The sequence below is a fragment of the Fukomys damarensis genome, unplaced genomic scaffold (genome assembly GCF_012274545.1).
Source record: "Fukomys damarensis isolate Sample0158 unplaced genomic scaffold, DMR_v1.0_HiC HiC_scaffold_2, whole genome shotgun sequence".
Classification (NCBI taxonomy): Eukaryota; Metazoa; Chordata; class Mammalia; order Rodentia; family Bathyergidae; genus Fukomys; species Fukomys damarensis.
This window is the reverse complement of record NW_022900914.1, coordinates 45,136,084-45,153,393: the sequence shown is the minus strand read 5'-3', so window position 1 is coordinate 45,153,393 and position 17,310 is coordinate 45,136,084. Positions and strand designations below refer to the sequence as shown.

At 41.5% G+C, this 17,310-nt stretch overlaps 2 protein-coding genes across 2 annotated transcripts in view; both read right to left on the bottom strand.

Annotated features, from left to right (window-relative positions):
• The window catches only part of Antxr1 (ANTXR cell adhesion molecule 1), a 206,607-nt gene that overhangs the window by 3,242 nt on the left and 186,055 nt on the right, over positions 1-17,310 (bottom strand). The window contains 2 exon segments of the mRNA XM_033764479.1: position 1; positions 3-76. The exon segment at position 1 is cut by the window's left edge and continues 3,242 nt beyond it. Of these exon segments, the coding sequence (XP_033620370.1) occupies position 1; positions 3-76 (75 nt within the window).
• LOC104852151 (Golgi apparatus membrane protein TVP23 homolog B-like) lies at positions 10,799-12,038 on the bottom strand. Its single transcript, XM_033764481.1, has one exon. It carries the CDS (start codon positions 11,462-11,464, stop codon positions 10,865-10,867), a length of 600 nt encoding a protein of 199 aa, XP_033620372.1. The 5' UTR covers positions 11,465-12,038; the 3' UTR covers positions 10,799-10,864.

Genomic DNA, 17,310 nt, shown 5'->3' with positions numbered 1-17,310 from the left:
TGGTGTGGTAGGCGTTGTTGAGCGGGTACTTGGCTGGCTGGGTGTTCTTGACTCTGGTGAAGTTGATACAGCGCCCCTAGGAAAGAATCAGGAGGACATGTGAGTGGAGGGCCTTACAACAGGGAGGGTGGGGACTGTGGTGACTGGCTTGAAAGAAGAGTAGAAATCGAGGATATACGCTTACGTGAAATAAATAAGTCACACATGTGTAAATACAAAAATAAATACATACTATAACTGTACATAAGACAATAATGGTATAACTGACAATGTGAAATAGGAAGAAAAGGGTTAAAGGTGTAGGGGAAGTGGGAAGGGTAGGGGAAAGAGAATAAGGGAAAAGAAAAAAAATGTGAGAAAATGAAAAAATGGAAATAAAGCATTTGTAAATGGGGAAGGGAGGAGGGGGTGAAGGGAGGGCAGGGACAAGGGGAAAAAATGAGAACCAAGACCTGTCATGTAAAGGTACAAGATCCCAATGGTGAATGTAACTGTACTGTATACCTAAAATATAGCAATAAACTCAATGAGAAAAAAAAAATAGAATCAAAGACTCTTCTTTAATAAAAAAAAAAAAAGAAAGCAGATATCCACTGGTGATATACAGCAGAAGCTGACAACAGAATAGCTTTGTTTCCTTTGCCAGTGCAGACCACGCTGCACAATGACTTAGAACAATTCATTTGTTTCCTGGAGTCTTTAATTCTTTTAGGGTGGGGAAGACCTTAATTGGACATGTAGGGTCAAGCTGTGTCCAGAGGTAATCACACTGAGCCTCAACAGCCATTCTGCCCAGGTACGGTGACCAAGTGTCCCCAGTTCATAGGTGAGGAAGTTGAGGCTCAGAAAAGTCCTCTTCGTCAGACTATACAACTGCAGAAGACCCCAGAACACCTATTCTTCCTGCAGTAGTACACTGGTTTCTGAGGATGAGTTCCCAAATTTTATAAACAAAAATAATTTATTTCAGTTCATTCTAACCACACTCCTGAAAGCAGTAGAAAGTTGACATCATGAACTTCTCTTATGTTGTGGATCAAGGGTGCAGAAATAGTTTGCGGTCTGATTTTTCACAGAGGGTGTGCTCTTCAGAGGCTCTGGTGCATCTGCTCCCATATGGTCCTCTGACCCCTGCACCTGCCGGTGCCAGCAGGGAATTAAGGAGGCAGCTCTTCCTACTGAGGTGAAAAGGCACAAGTCAATCTAACTTCCTCCTCTGGGCACAGGCTCTGTCTCAGTTTATCCTGCCTTTGGTCTGGGCTCAGGAGTCCTACTTCTAGATGCTCTGTACCTGTGCAGGTACTTTTATGTTCTTAAGAAACACTACTTGGGGGCATTTTGTTGCCAAGCAGTCATGTACTGTGAATTCAGCTGCTCTCCCACTCCATATAGATTCAAAGGGACAGTGTGGAGAGGCCCCTGGAACCTGCACAGCAGACTCTTGAAAATCCAGGTCTGAAACCAGCCCGTAGTTCTGTCTCCCCATGGCGCCTCCTTCTGCTCTCCCTCATCTGGCAGTCGAAGGCTTCCGCCCAATACTCCCTCTCTGAGGGACAGTTTCCTTCTCTCCATACTCTCACCTTTCCCATAAGACCCTTCTTCTCACTCCAGGGCAGGGTATGGCCACTCTAAAGACTCCTGGTCTCCCTCAGTTTCCTAGGCCCATGGGGTGTCTCACTGCTGTCTATTGTGTGTTCTGGCTGCCTGCAGAGTCCCCACTCCCAACAGAGGCCAGGTGATGTCACACCTCTCTTCCTCTTTCTCTTTCTCCTGCTCAAATGTACCAGTTCATGGGCCCGAGGCTTGGGTGTGAGGCTGTCCCTGAACCATAACCAGAGACTGAATGTTCATCTGTGGTGTCTAATCTGAGTGAGTTCTGTCCAGAGAGTCTGGTTTCTCTTTTTTTTTTGGCCTTTTAGGGAAGGGCCTGTAGGATGAGGCTGTGGACTCTAAGGAACAATTAGCCCTAAGACAAAAGGGAAAGGTGAGTGAGTGGTTTGAGACTTGGCTCAGTTGTAGGGGATGATGGAGCCGTCACACCTCCCCACTCCCCCTTCAAGCTGTGCATCAAATTACTTGTCCTACCCTGGTGTTCCCCTGGTGACTTTGGCCTCTACTTTCCCTTTCATTCCTGAATTCTCCAGTGACCCGCTACACTGCACATGGAAGCCTGTACACTGTAGTCGTTTCATCTGTAAATGCCTTGCCTCCCTGGCCAGATGAGACATTTGTGGAAGGCAGGGGTCTTGTTTTGTACTGTGCTGTTCCACACCCCAAAGCCTCATGGGCTGCTGTGCATGGTAGAGAGATTCTGGGTCTAAACAGGCTTGCTTGAAGCTGCTTGGGAAAAAGTAGGGACTTAGGCAACAAGAACAACGAACTAAAAATTCCTTTACAAATTGCGTTGCTCAGAGAGCATGCTGGTGAAGAAGGATCATGCCTGACTGGACTGCAATTAGCTCAGGAATGATGAGGCCCTGCATAGATGCCAGAACTCTATCTAGTTCCTCTGAGTTTGCGTTTTGTGAGACTAATCCAGGACCTAACCTTGTCAGGTTCTGATTGGGGGTCCTTTGGCTACAGAACTAGATTACCATCTTCTCTCTGCCTCACTCACAACTCCCAGTACAGGTGCCAGCTTTCAGGGTTTATGTAGATTTTGAAACCCAGTTCTTGTAAATACCCATTCATCCAAGCAGTTCTCTTTTATAGCTTTATAAATCTAAGCCTTGGTTACAGTTTATTTATGACTCCGAATAAACCTCTTTCCTTCAAGATATTATAGCCTACTGGTTGCCATCTGTGACAAATTCCTCAGCTCAGAGTTGGGATTTACTGTACTACCTATTCTGCCCTTCATTCCTTGACATTGGACTTGAACCAAGAGGCTCAGGAGATTTGTTTCCTTTAAAGAAGAAGGGAAATTCTGAGCCTGGGCAGAGACCTGTTGGTGCCTAGGGAAAGGACCCTATCTGGCTTCAGATCTCCTTTACAGCTGGGCACTTGGCTGGATAAGGGAGGAGGCTAATTAGTCTGGAAAGCCATAATCTCATTTCATGCAATTGGGACTTCGCTGTTTTTACCAGAGGTTGTTGTGTTCACAGAAGACTCCAGCCTTCTACCAATACTTCTGTTCGTAACCTGTAGTAGAATTCCTAAACTTTTTCAAAGGTCTGAAGGGAATCCAAGAATAAATGATGACCTCATTATCTATCAGCTGAAGGAGGGATGACAAAGAAGTGGGAGTCCGGGGGATAGGGGGAAAGGCTAGGAACCCCTTTGCTGCAGCAACAACCCAGGGCTGCACCAACAAGTCTGTGGTTTATCACAGACCTCCATTCATTTCAGCAGAGGGCAACAGTCCAGAGCTCCCATAAACAGCCAGGGTGGGGAAGGGGAGGGGCAACTTCACAGCACCTGCTTCCCTTGCTTGGTGGGACACCTCACAGTGTGACATGGGGGCAGCCATCACACCACCTGCCACTTACAGACATTCTGAAAATCATGTTGATGAAGGGTCTGAACAGTGCCTGGCTCACAATGTTTGGTAAACATGTTTGAATCTAATGTCATCTCTCAGACGAGGAAGCAGGTGCTCAGACACAGTAGTGACCTTGTCTAGGGTAGACTGCCAGCTGGAGGTAGCATCAAGTGTTCTGACTTCTGGTTTATTGCTTTCTGAGTGCAATGCAGATGAGGGTGTCTACACACCACAGCTGACCTCTATAACAGAATTGATAAATAGGATTAAAAAAAAAAGGTAGCATGGCCTGTGACTAAAGCATCCTCCAGAGCCTGCTTTCTTGTGCCCCGCCTTCTTTCCTCTTGTTGCTACTGCATTTCTGTAACATTTCTTACAGGACCCCCACAGAGTGCTTCGCACACACAGTTAATTTTTGATGCATTCACATGTTCTTATCTTCCTGAAAAAAGGTGCAGACTCAGCATAAGTGCAGGCCGGGGCAGTTTACAGTAAGACACACTGTCTTCATATGAGGGGTGTGGCCAAAATTAAATTCTTGAAAATCTGGAGCCAGAGGTGCCAACAGAAACACCATAACACTTAGGTCGTATAATCGGCCTAAAGATCAGTTTACACGACTTCATTTTTTGCTTGCAATAGGATAACAGAAAGGCCAGATGTGCTCTCTGTCAACCGTGCCAGTAAATCTACACCAGTGTTTGGTTAAAAGGTTGCTAGGATGATTGGAGCTCTCACTCCATAACACTGGTCTCTGTAACCCAGTTTAATTCTCTCCAGTATTGTTTTTGGGTGGTTTGATTCAGCTCCCAGATTTGGCTTTGACCTCAGTTTACCTTGCCTCCTTCATTAATAAACTATGAAGGCCAATTATTTTCAAATAGTAGCCACAAAATGCTCTAGTAAAATTCTAAGATGAAGAGGCAACAATTCTTCTAATGAGAAGATGATCAGATATGTCCTGGCACATAATTATCTTTATTATCACAATGCATGAGCTAAGTATCATTTCCACTATGCAGAAAGGAAACAAGGACCTAAAACCTATTTAAATAACTTGCCCAAGACTTATTGCCAATAAGAACTGGGATTAAATGAGAGTGGGATTAAAACCTAACTCTGCTTGCCTCAAAAACTCATCTTGTTTTTACGCATTATCCTGAGTATCAACAAGAAATGCAAATACTTCTTGAAGGGTTTATACATAGCACCATACAGTGTAGCGTTTGGTCACAATCTTTATCAGCTATTTACACAGCTGTTAAGAGATTCTTCCAGAATGTAAATCTGGCCAGCCAATTCACTCTCCAGCTCAAAATTCTTCATGGGCTCCCTACCATCTTAACATAAAATGCAAACACTGTACCTCCAATGCCACAGGCAGCCCTAGTGATCTGGTCCTTTCTTATACTTTCACTTAATTTCTTGCTTTTTTACTGTAGGCTGTCCAGCCTGGTCCATGCTATGGCCTCTATGAACACTTGTTAAATGAAAGCATATAATGTAGCACTTGATGCTCTTCTGTGGATGTTTCTCAGGGTCAGAGTGCTCTGGCGTTGATTGGTGAGAATCTTTGAGGGGGCTCAGCAACTCTTCTCTTGAACCCAGTGCTGCTATAAAGATTTCAGGGTTCAAGTTTAAGTTAGTACTTGACCAATGATGCTCATATACCTGTGGGTCTTTGAGATGCAGCAAGCGTTTTTAGAAAGCTCATATTTTCCCTGTAAAGTTAGGCTCTTAGAAATGCAAAATGGTTATGAGCTTTAAGGATGCCTAAATTACCTCCTCCTGAGCTCTTTGGAAATTTCTAGGATCTTGGAGGAGAGGTGGCAAAAATCCTATGTGCTCCCTTTGGTTTCTGTAATTTTAAATGTTAACATGTTATTCGTAAAAAATATATTTTGGATTCCTCTCTGACTTATCAAAGGCAATTGTTCCTCCACAAAATCCTTTGCCTAAATTGGAGACAACACATTCTGAAAGTATTATGACACTGTTGGGATAAAAGATCTAGTTGAGCAGGTTTTGGTTTTTTCCCAATTTTTAATTGGGACACTGATGGTCCAGAGACAGGCACCTGGGCAGTACGCGGCTATGGGCTGCCAGTGGCATTGGCCAGTAGGTGGCGTTCTCTCTGCTCTGCCGGTTACATGCTCATTGTGAAACCTGGGGCAAGTCACTTTCACTGCGGACCTTACCTTCACCTGTGAAATAAAGCTGTTTCCTTAGATGGCGTCCAAGGCATTTCAACTTTAGTTCTTTATGATTCCATCAAAATTTGAGTAGCTCTGGAACCCTTTATGTGGATACTTCGATCTAAATTCTATTGGGTCAGCCTGTTTGCACATCTTTTTATAGTACTTAATTTGGCTAAATCTTTGTATTGTACATTTTCCAGTTCCTCATTAAATTTCTGAGATATTAATAAATTTACCTTCTGTTTTATGTTACCGTGGTGAGGACTCCAGCTTGCCTAGGAGTTCTGAATTTGGGTTTGTGGGCTGACAGGGCAGATGCGAGCAGAGATGTGGGTTGATTGTGTGCAAAGGACTTGCCAGTGGTGAGCTCATGTGTGCTGAGTGTTAGGAAACATCTGTTTGGGTATCATGCACGCTCAGTGGAGAGGGAGCTGGCCTTCAGAGATGGTTACAAATATGCCATGGCTCCCACAGATTAAACCAAATAGTTTCCTATAAACGGAGGTCATTTAAGGAAATTGGATTTTACAGGAAGAATACTAAAATAATCAGATGGAAACAAGTTAAATATTCATGCCAGGTTTCCTCTGACAAATATCTTTATTCTCTGGCCCGTTTCTTCCATTGATTGTCTCCTTTGGCAGGCTGTAGGTATTTCTTAAGTTACAAATGTATTAGGTGTCTAGAGTTTGTTGAGAAATTAGTTGCTCAGAATGAGTTGTTCAGGGGAGCAAGTTTCCTAATTTAAGTCACTCTTGTAAAGGGGGGATGGTTCCCAGACAAGACCACAAAAACTCATTTGAATATTGAAGGCAACTGATATAATCTGCTGAAGTTGGTGCTCTAGTGAGGAATTAGACACTTGACCAATGCAGAGATGGAGGGCTGGATTGGATGGCTTGATAATACCTGCACACTCATATGTGACTTAATTCATCGTGCTTGATTGTCCTTTTGACAAAAAAATTTTTCAGTGCCAGCTATGTCCTGCAGACCTCAGAAGGTGCTGCAGACAGTGATGAGCAGGGCCTGAGGTCTGCGCTCATGAGGTATGTAGTCTAGAGGTGGAGACAGACAATAGTCAAAGGATAGCACAAACAGATGGCCACCAGCAACCATATTTGTGATCTGTGACCCTAACCTTGGCCATAGTTGAGGGAACAGAGGTAGATACCTAATCTAAGTGAGGCTAATAAGGTGTCCCCTGCTGGGAGTTTGGGATGACCACTGAGTGACAGGAAGTTAGTCAGAACTGACTCTTTAAATAGAGGGAAAGTAAGTGGAAACTGGGGAACAGCTGTCTTCTGCCACAGCCAGGGAGAAGAAGAAAGTTTTATTCTACTTCTGAAAGATCTTTCATATGCATTTACTCCTCTCCTATCTTATTGTCAGTCATCTCCTATTACAGGGGCCAGCAAATAAACCAGTCTTCCTGTCCTCAGCTTTTGCCTTTTCCATTAATATTTTGGTTTCCGTGTAAAAGATACATTGCACATATAAATAAAAATGTGTGAATACACATATATACATCTGTTTGCACATATAAATAGAACGTACATGTACATGTGTAATGTACCTATGAAATGCACTCACACAAAGTTATCTTCCTGCTTAAACAGTTAATGCCTCCTACCTTCTCAGGGATAATAGCCAACGTCCCCAGCACAAACTGCTGGCCCCTACTCCTTTCGCATTTCTTTCAGATATTGCATTTCCTTTTCTTTGAACCCTACACTTCAGCATCGGTCCATCATTTGAAATGAACCCAACATACTCTGAATTTTCTCATGACAGCATTCACGTCATAGGCCCAATTCTATGACAGAGACAAGAGAGCACTGACACTTGCCTTGCTCCGCCCTCCTGCCCTAAAGCTGGAGCCAAGGGCCAGGAGAAGGTGAGTTGGGAGTGGTAAGGTTGGGATCCTTCTTGCTCCTCTGTTCCACTCAAACTTGGCCCATCTATAAATCTCATATCCTAATAGCCTGTCTTTTATATGCTGTCCCTGGAAAAGGATCCAAGGTCAACTCTCTTCGGTTACTGGATTCATTCTGCTGACACACGCACTGGCACACTCTCCATAATTATGTCTCTGGACGCCAGAACTAAGGAGGATGAAAGCACAAAGGAAATATTCAGTAAAATGAGGAAACCAGAAAAATGAAGGGAAGGGAGAACTAAAAATGCGATATCTTTAGTGGGGCATGTACTGACTGACATAAGACTTGTCAATAGTTACCATTGAGATAGGATTTATTTAACAACAAATCCTTTTTATCTGATTATAAAAATCTATATTTGTTGAAAAATTGGAATACATACAAAGAAAGGAGGAAGAATTTTGAGCAACAGCATTTAGAATTCATATTTCTGTGCATTTCTGTGGCACAATGGCATTTTTTTTTTTTTTTTGGTACCAGGGATTGAACTTGGGTTCTTGCCCTTGCGAAGCAGCTGGCAGAACCACTGAGCTAAATCCCTGACCCTAATGGCATCTTATTTAACTCTTTGTAATCCACAATTAGAATGAACATTTTGTGTTTATCCTTTTCAGACTCCCCCATATTGATACATATATTTACAATAATGGGATCATCCTGTATAAAAATTTAAAAATAATGTGCTATGACCTTTTTTTTTCTCATTTTCAGTTGTTGCATAATCTCCTATTACTTGGAAATACCAAATGCATTTATTAAACTCTTTACTGTTGAGCATACTGAGTTTGTCTCTATTATAAACAATGCCGTGATGAAACTACTTATATAAATATTTTCTTATATCCATCAATAATTCTAGGACAAATTGTTTAAGGCAAGAATTTAAGAGATACTTTTTCTAAATTCTACAAGTTTTTATTGTGGTGTTCCAATTTTCATTATTTTAAAAAAATTCTAGCATATTGCAACTTTGATTTGTCTTAAACTTAACAGTAATTTATGGGTATGTTATAAACCTTCTAAATGCTTTTTAAAAAGAAGAGATTCTTTCTTCATTGCTAACTTTCAGCCTTATTTTTTTGTGTGATGATAGGAAAACATGGCTAGAAATATCATTCTTTTTTTTTAGATTTTCTTTGTGGCTTACATTCTAGTCAACTTTAAAAATTTTAAAAATAATGTGGATTCTTTATTTGAAGGGTGCTATTAATAGAGTCTTCATTAATCATTTTTGAGTTGATTAAAGCCTCTGTATCTTTTTTCATCTGCTTGATTGAATGAAGTCCAAGGGTGGTATGGGTTTATCCCTCAATATTTTATATAATTATTTTTGCTTAAATTTTACTTTGCTATTTTAATCATTGAGCCACCTAAGGGAGGGGCCTCTCTCAGGGAATTGGGCAGAGGGAATTCCTTCTGATCCAAAGATTTCTCACTTCCCGCTTAGGGTGGTACCCTGTCTACAAAGATGGCTTTCCTTAATTCCTTCCCTCTGGTATGCTGTGCCGTTCTCTCCATGGTAAGAAGCAGTCTATGCCTCTACTCTCTTAAATCTGTGTTGGCCTGAGATAATTTGGAATAATGGAAAATGACAGATATGATTGTTAGTTTTGAGCTTAACACCAAGAGACCTGGCAGTTTCTGCTTCCTGGTTTTGGTGTCCTGAGCCTCCAGGGAAGGAGTCCAAGTTTCTCTATTGCAGAGAGAGGCCGTGTGGAAGATCCTTGAAGGGCACCCATGTGAATGAAGAAGCCCTCTTGGATGTCTAATCATCCACCTTCTCATGACTTCAGCTCTAGCCACCATCTGACTGCAGCCTTGAAAGACCTCAAATGAGAGCTATCCAACACAACCTAGGCTGGGATAAAATGCAGCAAATTGTGGCTGAAGTCATCACATGTTTGAGTGGTTTATTATGGAACAATACTGAAACCAGTGGCAACTCATCTCTTTGCCTCTTTTCATGGTTTGTGGAAACTGTGTATATAGGAGGTGATGTAGGTTTCCTTCCTTCCTTCCTTCCTTCCTTCCCTCTCCTTTTTTTGTCTGAGCTTTTTTTTTTTTTTGTAAATAATAGAGCTTTATACAAATACAAAGTTATGCACTTTCCAAGTTACTATTCCAACAGACACTATTCAACTTAACAAAGCATTTAAAATATTTTAACAATACATTCACAACATAATCTGCCCGTTAAGACTCCAACAATGTTTATAGTACTTACAACAGAATTTACAAATGCCTACTGTTTATAGATCAGTTTAGTTACATATATTGCTTTAAGAAATACCATTATTACAAATGTATGATTTACAATATCCTCATTAGAGCAGAAAAAAATAGATTCATAAAACAAAACTTCTTTTAGGCATTTATTTTGCCAAGTATTCAAAAGATTATTCTCATTACCATAAGAATAATATTCTTTTAGTGGTAAAAGTTAGATTTATTAGTCCAAACACCACTGAAGGGCTTCCAAGGATTTCCAAAGTAAAACTCTACTATCCTTTCCCTAAAATAAATAAAACAGCAGCAATCCCTAGGTATACTTTAAACAAACCATGAACATGCTGTTTATAGATTACTGGCCTCAAGATAAACCAGTCAACATTAATGACTTGAATTTGGTTTTTACCTACTTGTATTTCTTAGATAAGAAATTTCACCATAAAGGACATACTGAAAATGAAAAATTAGTTATAACTTTTCTAACTCATATATAGGCCAAAGTGCTCACATTTACAAAAGAATTAAAACTTACTTCTGGGCTGGGGAAGTAGCTCAGTGGCATAACCTGCCTGGCAAGCATGAGGTCCTGAGTTCGATCCCCAGTACCACCCCCCCCAAAAAAGGCCTACTTCTGAAAATAAGAGACAGAAATAATATGTAAACACACAGAACTATGAAGCACACTAAGAACATCATCCTATGTGCTATCAATCAAGTTGTAAAGATGTTATATATGTAAATGAACACATTAATTTGGGATATACTGCTATTACATTGCTATGTATACACATGTATACCATAAAACAAACTCTGACAGCGTTTCTGATGATAATATACTCTCTAGCCCCAGCCACTAGAAAGGAAATGAAATTAATATGAAACCTGTTTCCTTTTTGTAATAAAGTTTTTAAGCAGAAAAACATACTCTTCTTTGCAAAATGGATGGAGCGCTAAATAATTCAGTCAATAATCTCTTCAATTGTCCCCCAAGGTAGCAGATCACATAAGCTTTCTCTCTACTCAGGAAGTCTGGTCATCTCCAGTGTTTTGTCCCAAGATACGAGGTAGCTGGTTAAATTCTTCCTACTGCCCACCTTACACCTGATGTAACCATATAGGTTGGCACCTTGTAGCACCACACTCATGATAACCTCCGCCAACCACTTAACTCTGAAGGAGAAGAGAGCACTAAAGGGAAATACCACCCACAACACTGCACAGGCAATAATTCCTAACCAAAATATTCTTGATTCACCCTCTGAAACACTTTTATTCTCTTGAGAAGTTGCCTTCCTGGACTCAGACACCCAGTGGCTCTTTCCATCCTCATCAATATGATTCCACCAATGTAGGCCAACCATTAGTCTATCTGTGACATTCTTCGCTGCCCAAAAGTCACACGACAACAAGATAATGGTCACCATACAGGCATTACAGCTGCTGCTGAGCAATTCACACAGAAGATAGACTATAATTGCACCTACTTGAAAGAACAAATGAAAAAGTGATGCCACCGGATGTCTGATTTTGGATCTTTTTGGTGTATTAGCTGTCTCTTCTTCTGCATCAAACAGTGAAACATCTTCAGTGCCATCATTACTGTCCTGCGGCAGCATGGTGGCTCTGAGCCAGCACCACTTCCAGGGCTTGAGTTTGAGCTTTGCTCTTCCCAAAGGTGCTGCTAAGGATTCAGATCTGTGCCTGACAGCTAGGACTGTATACCACTAGAATCTATAGGCCCCCTGGAGAAAGTAAGATCACCTGATAGAAGAAAGATAGACCCTCAAAGATAACTGCTAGAAATGTCCTTTGCTGTTCTCTTGTTACCCCGCAGTATTAACTGTGAGATGCAGGCTGTTATAGTGCTGAGAAGGCTGTGCTGAGGGGACTGGGAAGAGGACAGTTGTGCGAGCTTACTTTTGTAGGCTGGGCTGTGATGTCCTACTACCTACTCCCATGCTGTCAATGGGCAGCTGAAGGTTGAAAAGTCTCTCTTGACTCTGCAGTCAGGGAAAATACATATGCTTAAATTGCAAAGCCTTAAAAGATATTTTAAAATTGACAGAGAGGAAACACTTAAGATAGAGTAGTCTTGTCTGAATGGGGGTGAAGGAGTTCTGTCCTAAGGTTATATGAAAGGCTGTTAAGTGTCTTTGCCTAACCTATGCCTAAAATTAAAATTAATTACTTCTTGCTGGGCGTGGGGGCGCACGCCTGTAATCCCAGCACTCTGGAGGCTGAGGCAGGAGGATCGCTGTGAGTTCAAGACCAGCCTGGGCTACATAGTGAGTGCAGGTCAGGCTCAACTTCATAGTGAGACCCTGTCTCAAAAAACAAAACAAAAAAATTAATTACTTCTCATATAAGTAAATGTATTAATAAATCTAAACTGAGAAGGACTAATTCTGATTGAAGACCAAGAAGCTACTGTAACCAACAAAGACAAAAGCAGATTGAATAACATAATTGTTTGTTTTACAGGTGCAGCCTTCTGTCTGATGCTTAAATCCCTAATTAAATTTCATTATACAACACTATGGACTGTTACATTTTTATTTGTTTAGTTCAGAGAAAGCTGAAAAAATAGAGATAAAATAAGACTGGAGAGAGGAAATGCAGGAATAAGTGGCCAGGTAGCCAAAGCACTCCCACTAAACAGGAAGTGGATCTAAAAATTCAGACTGTTCACAGTAGCAGCACAAGGACTTACACAGATGCCTCGGGTAGAGGTAGAACAGGTTGATAACAGTTCTTCATTGAGGAAGAAGAAAATCATGCTGAATGGTGACTGAGGTGCATCCTGAACACTGCTCTTAGATTTGCTCTTCTAAAAACTAGGCATTACCACTGACCATCTTCTTCTCCTCACTGGTAACATAAAGCCTAGTGTATATTCTCTAGGTCCTGCCAAGCAGCGTAGAAATTACTTCTCCAGACAGCCTGGTTTTAATCGACATTTTGGATGGGTCTCAGCAATACTATTTCTTTAATGCACTTTTCTAAGATTAAAAAAAAACAACATTGTGGAATGGTCAGGCTGAGTGAGTGAAAGTCGGATCCAGCATGAACTCATTTTATTCACTCTTCCTTTTCTCCCTTTCTTTCTCTCCCTATTAACAATCTGGGGCACATTTTTTCCTGTCCTCATCCCATGTCTCTCGTTAAATGACTCTAACTCAGAACCATAAGAGTGTAGCTTTTCTATTTATTGTTTTATTTATGTTGAGGTATCTGCCTTAAAAAACTGGTGCCAGAAGATAAACTGTCTAAGATTGCTTGGCCAAGAGCATTATTTAGCTTGGATGTGAAAATGTAAAATTATGAAATTATTTACTCATCTGGTACAGAGCTCAAACTTCATCACTCTTCATATATAAAAGTCATGGTGAAGGTTTGTTTCCTTCTTTTGCAAAATGTGAAGTATACCATCTTCAGGATGAGTTCTTTCCTATGCATGTAGCTGTCAAAGTGCTTTCCTTAAAGTGGAAATAACACTAATTGAAGAAAAAGAACAATTTTATTTTGCTTTTGTGATTTCTATATTATTGCCAGTGAGTAGCTCTGTTACAGACTGAATGTTTTTGTTCCCTCAGATTCATATGCTCAAACTCCAAACCCAGTAAGATGTGTTTAGATGAGGACACGAGGGGAGAATCTTCATGGTGGGGTTGGTGCCCTTATAAGAAGAGACACCAGAAGGCTTGCTGTCTTTCTTTCTGCGCATGCATTCAGGGAAAGCAGTGTGAGTACACAGCCCAGAAGAGAGGCCTCACCAGAACCCGACCATTCTGGCACGCTGGATTTGGATTTCTAGCCTCTAAGACTATAAGAAAATAAAAGCCCATTGTTTAAGCCACACCATCTATAGCATTTTATTAAGGCAGCATGAGCAGACCGAGACAGGCATCCTAAATGCGTATGTATCCATTTGATTCTCAGCACCTCTCCTATGCATTGCTTGTCCATCCCCTGACACTGGCCAAGCCCCTCACTCACATATACTCATTTGAGAGACTAGTTGCTTGATGTAAGGGTAAAGAGTTTCATACTAATGACATGTACCATTCACCAAGTCCTTATATCGTGCCATGCTTGGTACTGGTATCTCCTTTGTCCTTCTAATAGTCTGTTGCAATATTATTATCCAGACTAAGAAGGTAGGAATAGGTTTTTGGCCTCCCACTTTAAGTTTACATAGGTAATTCCTGCCCCAGTCATCCTCAGAGGACCCTTTACATATTTCCTGGACTTTTTCACTTTTCAGGTAAAGGCTGCTATGATCCTGCCAGAATGGCTCTTTCCCTGAAATCAAGGGAAGGCAGTAATCAAAGCTCTGAGCTATCATGGCTGATATTTGCAATAGGACAATCAGAGAAATGGAAAATTTATAGCACTCAAAATATGGGATTCATTTAGGAGTAAAAAAAGCATGAATTTAAGCTATCCAACCTCAAAATTGTTTTCAGGCCTCCACTGGATCCTAATACTCTTCTTAATTATGAAACTATGTATAGTTGGACCTAAAAAGAGACCGTGACCAGAATGAAAATGCTTCATGCCCATGATGTAGGAAACACTTCACTAATTTAGTGTTTGTGACACTTTTCTCTATATGATCCGGAAAGAAATGGCTTATTATAGTCATTTAATAAGATTATAAAAGGAATCTTTAAACAGAAGAAGTGTATCTTAAATCCTTTGGAGAGAAGGTATAAAAGTAACGCATTTTAGAAATTAGAAATAAAGGATGTTACTATTTCCTAATTAATTTTATTTGTTCATTAAAAGGGGACTCAGAAGAGGAACACACTTTAAGAGACCATGAGTGGCACTTCAATTCTTTCTATTTAAATAATCCTTCCTAGGTTTTTTTTGGGGGGTGGGGAGGGAGTACTGGGAATCAAACTTGGAACATTGTGCTTACAAGGCAGGTGGCAGAACCACTGAGCTGAATCCCCAGCCCATAATCCTTCCCAGTTTTACGAGTCCTTACCTGGATGGTTCAAGAGTGCCTCTGTAGGTGCCTTTCTGTGCTTTGGCCTCCCCTCACTGGTTATGTTGCTGCTCCTGGCTTTTAGTATTATTTCTTGAGCTTTGTTTTGGCTCCCAGACTTTCCCATCTATTGCTCTGAACTTATGAGACCTTTGGGGCTGGCTTGACCTCTGATGGTTCCTTGGCTTTTTGACCCATTCCATGTCCTTCTTCAACTGACTGGCCGTTCACCAGTTTCCGAAGCACAGGTGACAGGACCCAGCTTGGCCTCCCAGGGTCTGCTCCCAGAGATCAGCCCTGCTGTGAATTCAACTGGAGAACCCAAATAACTCTGTGCATTTAGGCAGTCCAGGAAGAAGAAAGGTGACCTCATGCTTAGTAAGAGAGATCTCTGTTTAGCCTCCAAAGACCCCCACATGGTGTGGGGGTGTTAGTGGTTTGGCTCACTCCCCTTTTCAATGCCATAGCCACTGCCTCCCACTTAGTTCACCGAGGAAGAGGAGTCATGGTGCTGAGGGATGCAACTGGGACTGAGGCAAAGGAATGCAGTTGTGAGGCAGTATGGGAAGACAGCACAGCCGGGAACAGCTTATTCTGATGCTCTGGGAGCATTAGCTGCGAAATGGTTACATTAAGAATAGACAGAAGTTCCAAGCGCAATAACGAATATACCTTGTCTTCTATTTGGACATCACCGTTCCCATCTGGTCCTTTCATGTTTTCCAGCCTTTTTAAAAGCCAGAGACATTGTCATTTTATGTGGTCTAAAGGAAGCTTCTAGAATAGCATGAGAAGCTAGGGGTAGGGCTCAGCATTAAAGTGTTGTTCTAGCATGCACAAGGCTCTGGGTCCAATACCCACCGCTATTAAAAAAAAAAAAGAAGGCACAAGGCACTTGTTAAGGGTTCAGCACAAAGACTACCTGAATAGGTTGAACAACCATGTGGCGTAGTTGAAGAGGGAGCTTGGGGTTTCCATTGCTACTTTCTCTAAACTTCTTACCTTTTCTCAACACCCTCCTTCACCCTATCTTTTTCTTTGTCTCCTTACTACCTATGAGATTAATGTCTTGGAGTGAACTCAGTAGAACTGCAAAGCTTCTCGGACACACCCTCTGTCTACGCCCTCCTCACAATGCATACCCAGACTACCTCAAGGTCTGACCCCTTTTAAAATGCCAGAATGTTAGCCAGAAGGGAAAGTTTGTGGACATGGGTACCAGCAACCTGTGCATCTATCAGCACAGATATGTATCCTATGGAGGCCAGTTAAAGAACTTCCAGGACTGTTAAATTAAGGAATGGTAATAGTGTGGAGAAAGGGACACAAGATGTTTTAATGTTCATGGTGATGGGGGAGGCAAAAGGAACAAGGTGTGAAGAGAACATAGAAGGAGCACTGGCTGGGAAGTTGCACGTGAGCTCATTCATCTGGGTTGGGAGAATCACAGAGCAGAGCGAAGGTGCCACCAAACATCTTCTGGTCTGGGGCTCATCTTCCCATATATGTGGAAGGAGCTCGGGAGAGACTTGTTTAATTTCCAGGCAGTGTCTCTTCATATGGTATATAATGTGGACTAGTTGCAAAGCTTCAGACATTCTTAGAAATATTTTCATGAAAGAGAATGGAGTTAGACTCTTCTGTCCTCTGAATTTTCAGAGGAAAACATTTTCAAAGCCATGTGCTTTGCTATGGGGGAGCAGCCGCACAAGTATGAACCAGGAGACACGCATCTGAGGATTGCTCTGAAAGACTGTACCAGTGCACTCGACTGCCCTTCATGTTCTCATGCAGAGTGCCTGAGCTAGTGCTGGTCCATGGTGGACAGGGATGGAATGCAAGCCCATATTTTGCAAATCTGAAGTAGGATATTTACTGGTAAGGTAGGGATAGGAAGGAAAAAGATGATATGGTAAGAGCAGCAAGAGAATACAGTCCTTCATTCTTCACAGGACAATTATGGCCAATTACTGTCTGGATTCCCTTGAGCTCACTCTCAAAGACTGCCGACATACCCTTCAGCCAATCAAAGGCCAACTTCAACCTACTGCTTTCAAGCAGGTTGATGGCCATTTAACATCACTTCTTATTTCGATCTGGAAAATAATAAGTCAGACACAACCTGACAAGTGACAAAGGTAGGATCTCTGGAATGCAAGGAAAATCCCCAAAGTCCACCTTCTGTGGAGACCCTAACTGGTTTTTTGGGGCTTGGTCATGACAGAGATAACTTGTAATCCTTATGGATACAGGTCACCTTTTGAAGTTATTGACATATTAGTTGGCTTTTTATCACCTTAAATGTCACTACCCATTGTTACAATAAATATCATTGAATGTGGGTGTCAGCTAGATCAGGTAGAGATAAGAGAATAGTTATGTACCAAATTTTAAAGCTCAAAGAGGATGAGTAGATGTATGGTTTATTCTTAGAGGTTATACTCAGGTGAAATTGAATATATATATATA

Bases quoted from the DNA above. Each gene is read 5' to 3' on its own strand.
- LOC104852151 (XM_033764481.1), bottom strand. From the start codon at position 11,464: ATGCTGCCGCAGGACAGTAATGATGGCACTGAAGATGTTTCACTGTTT.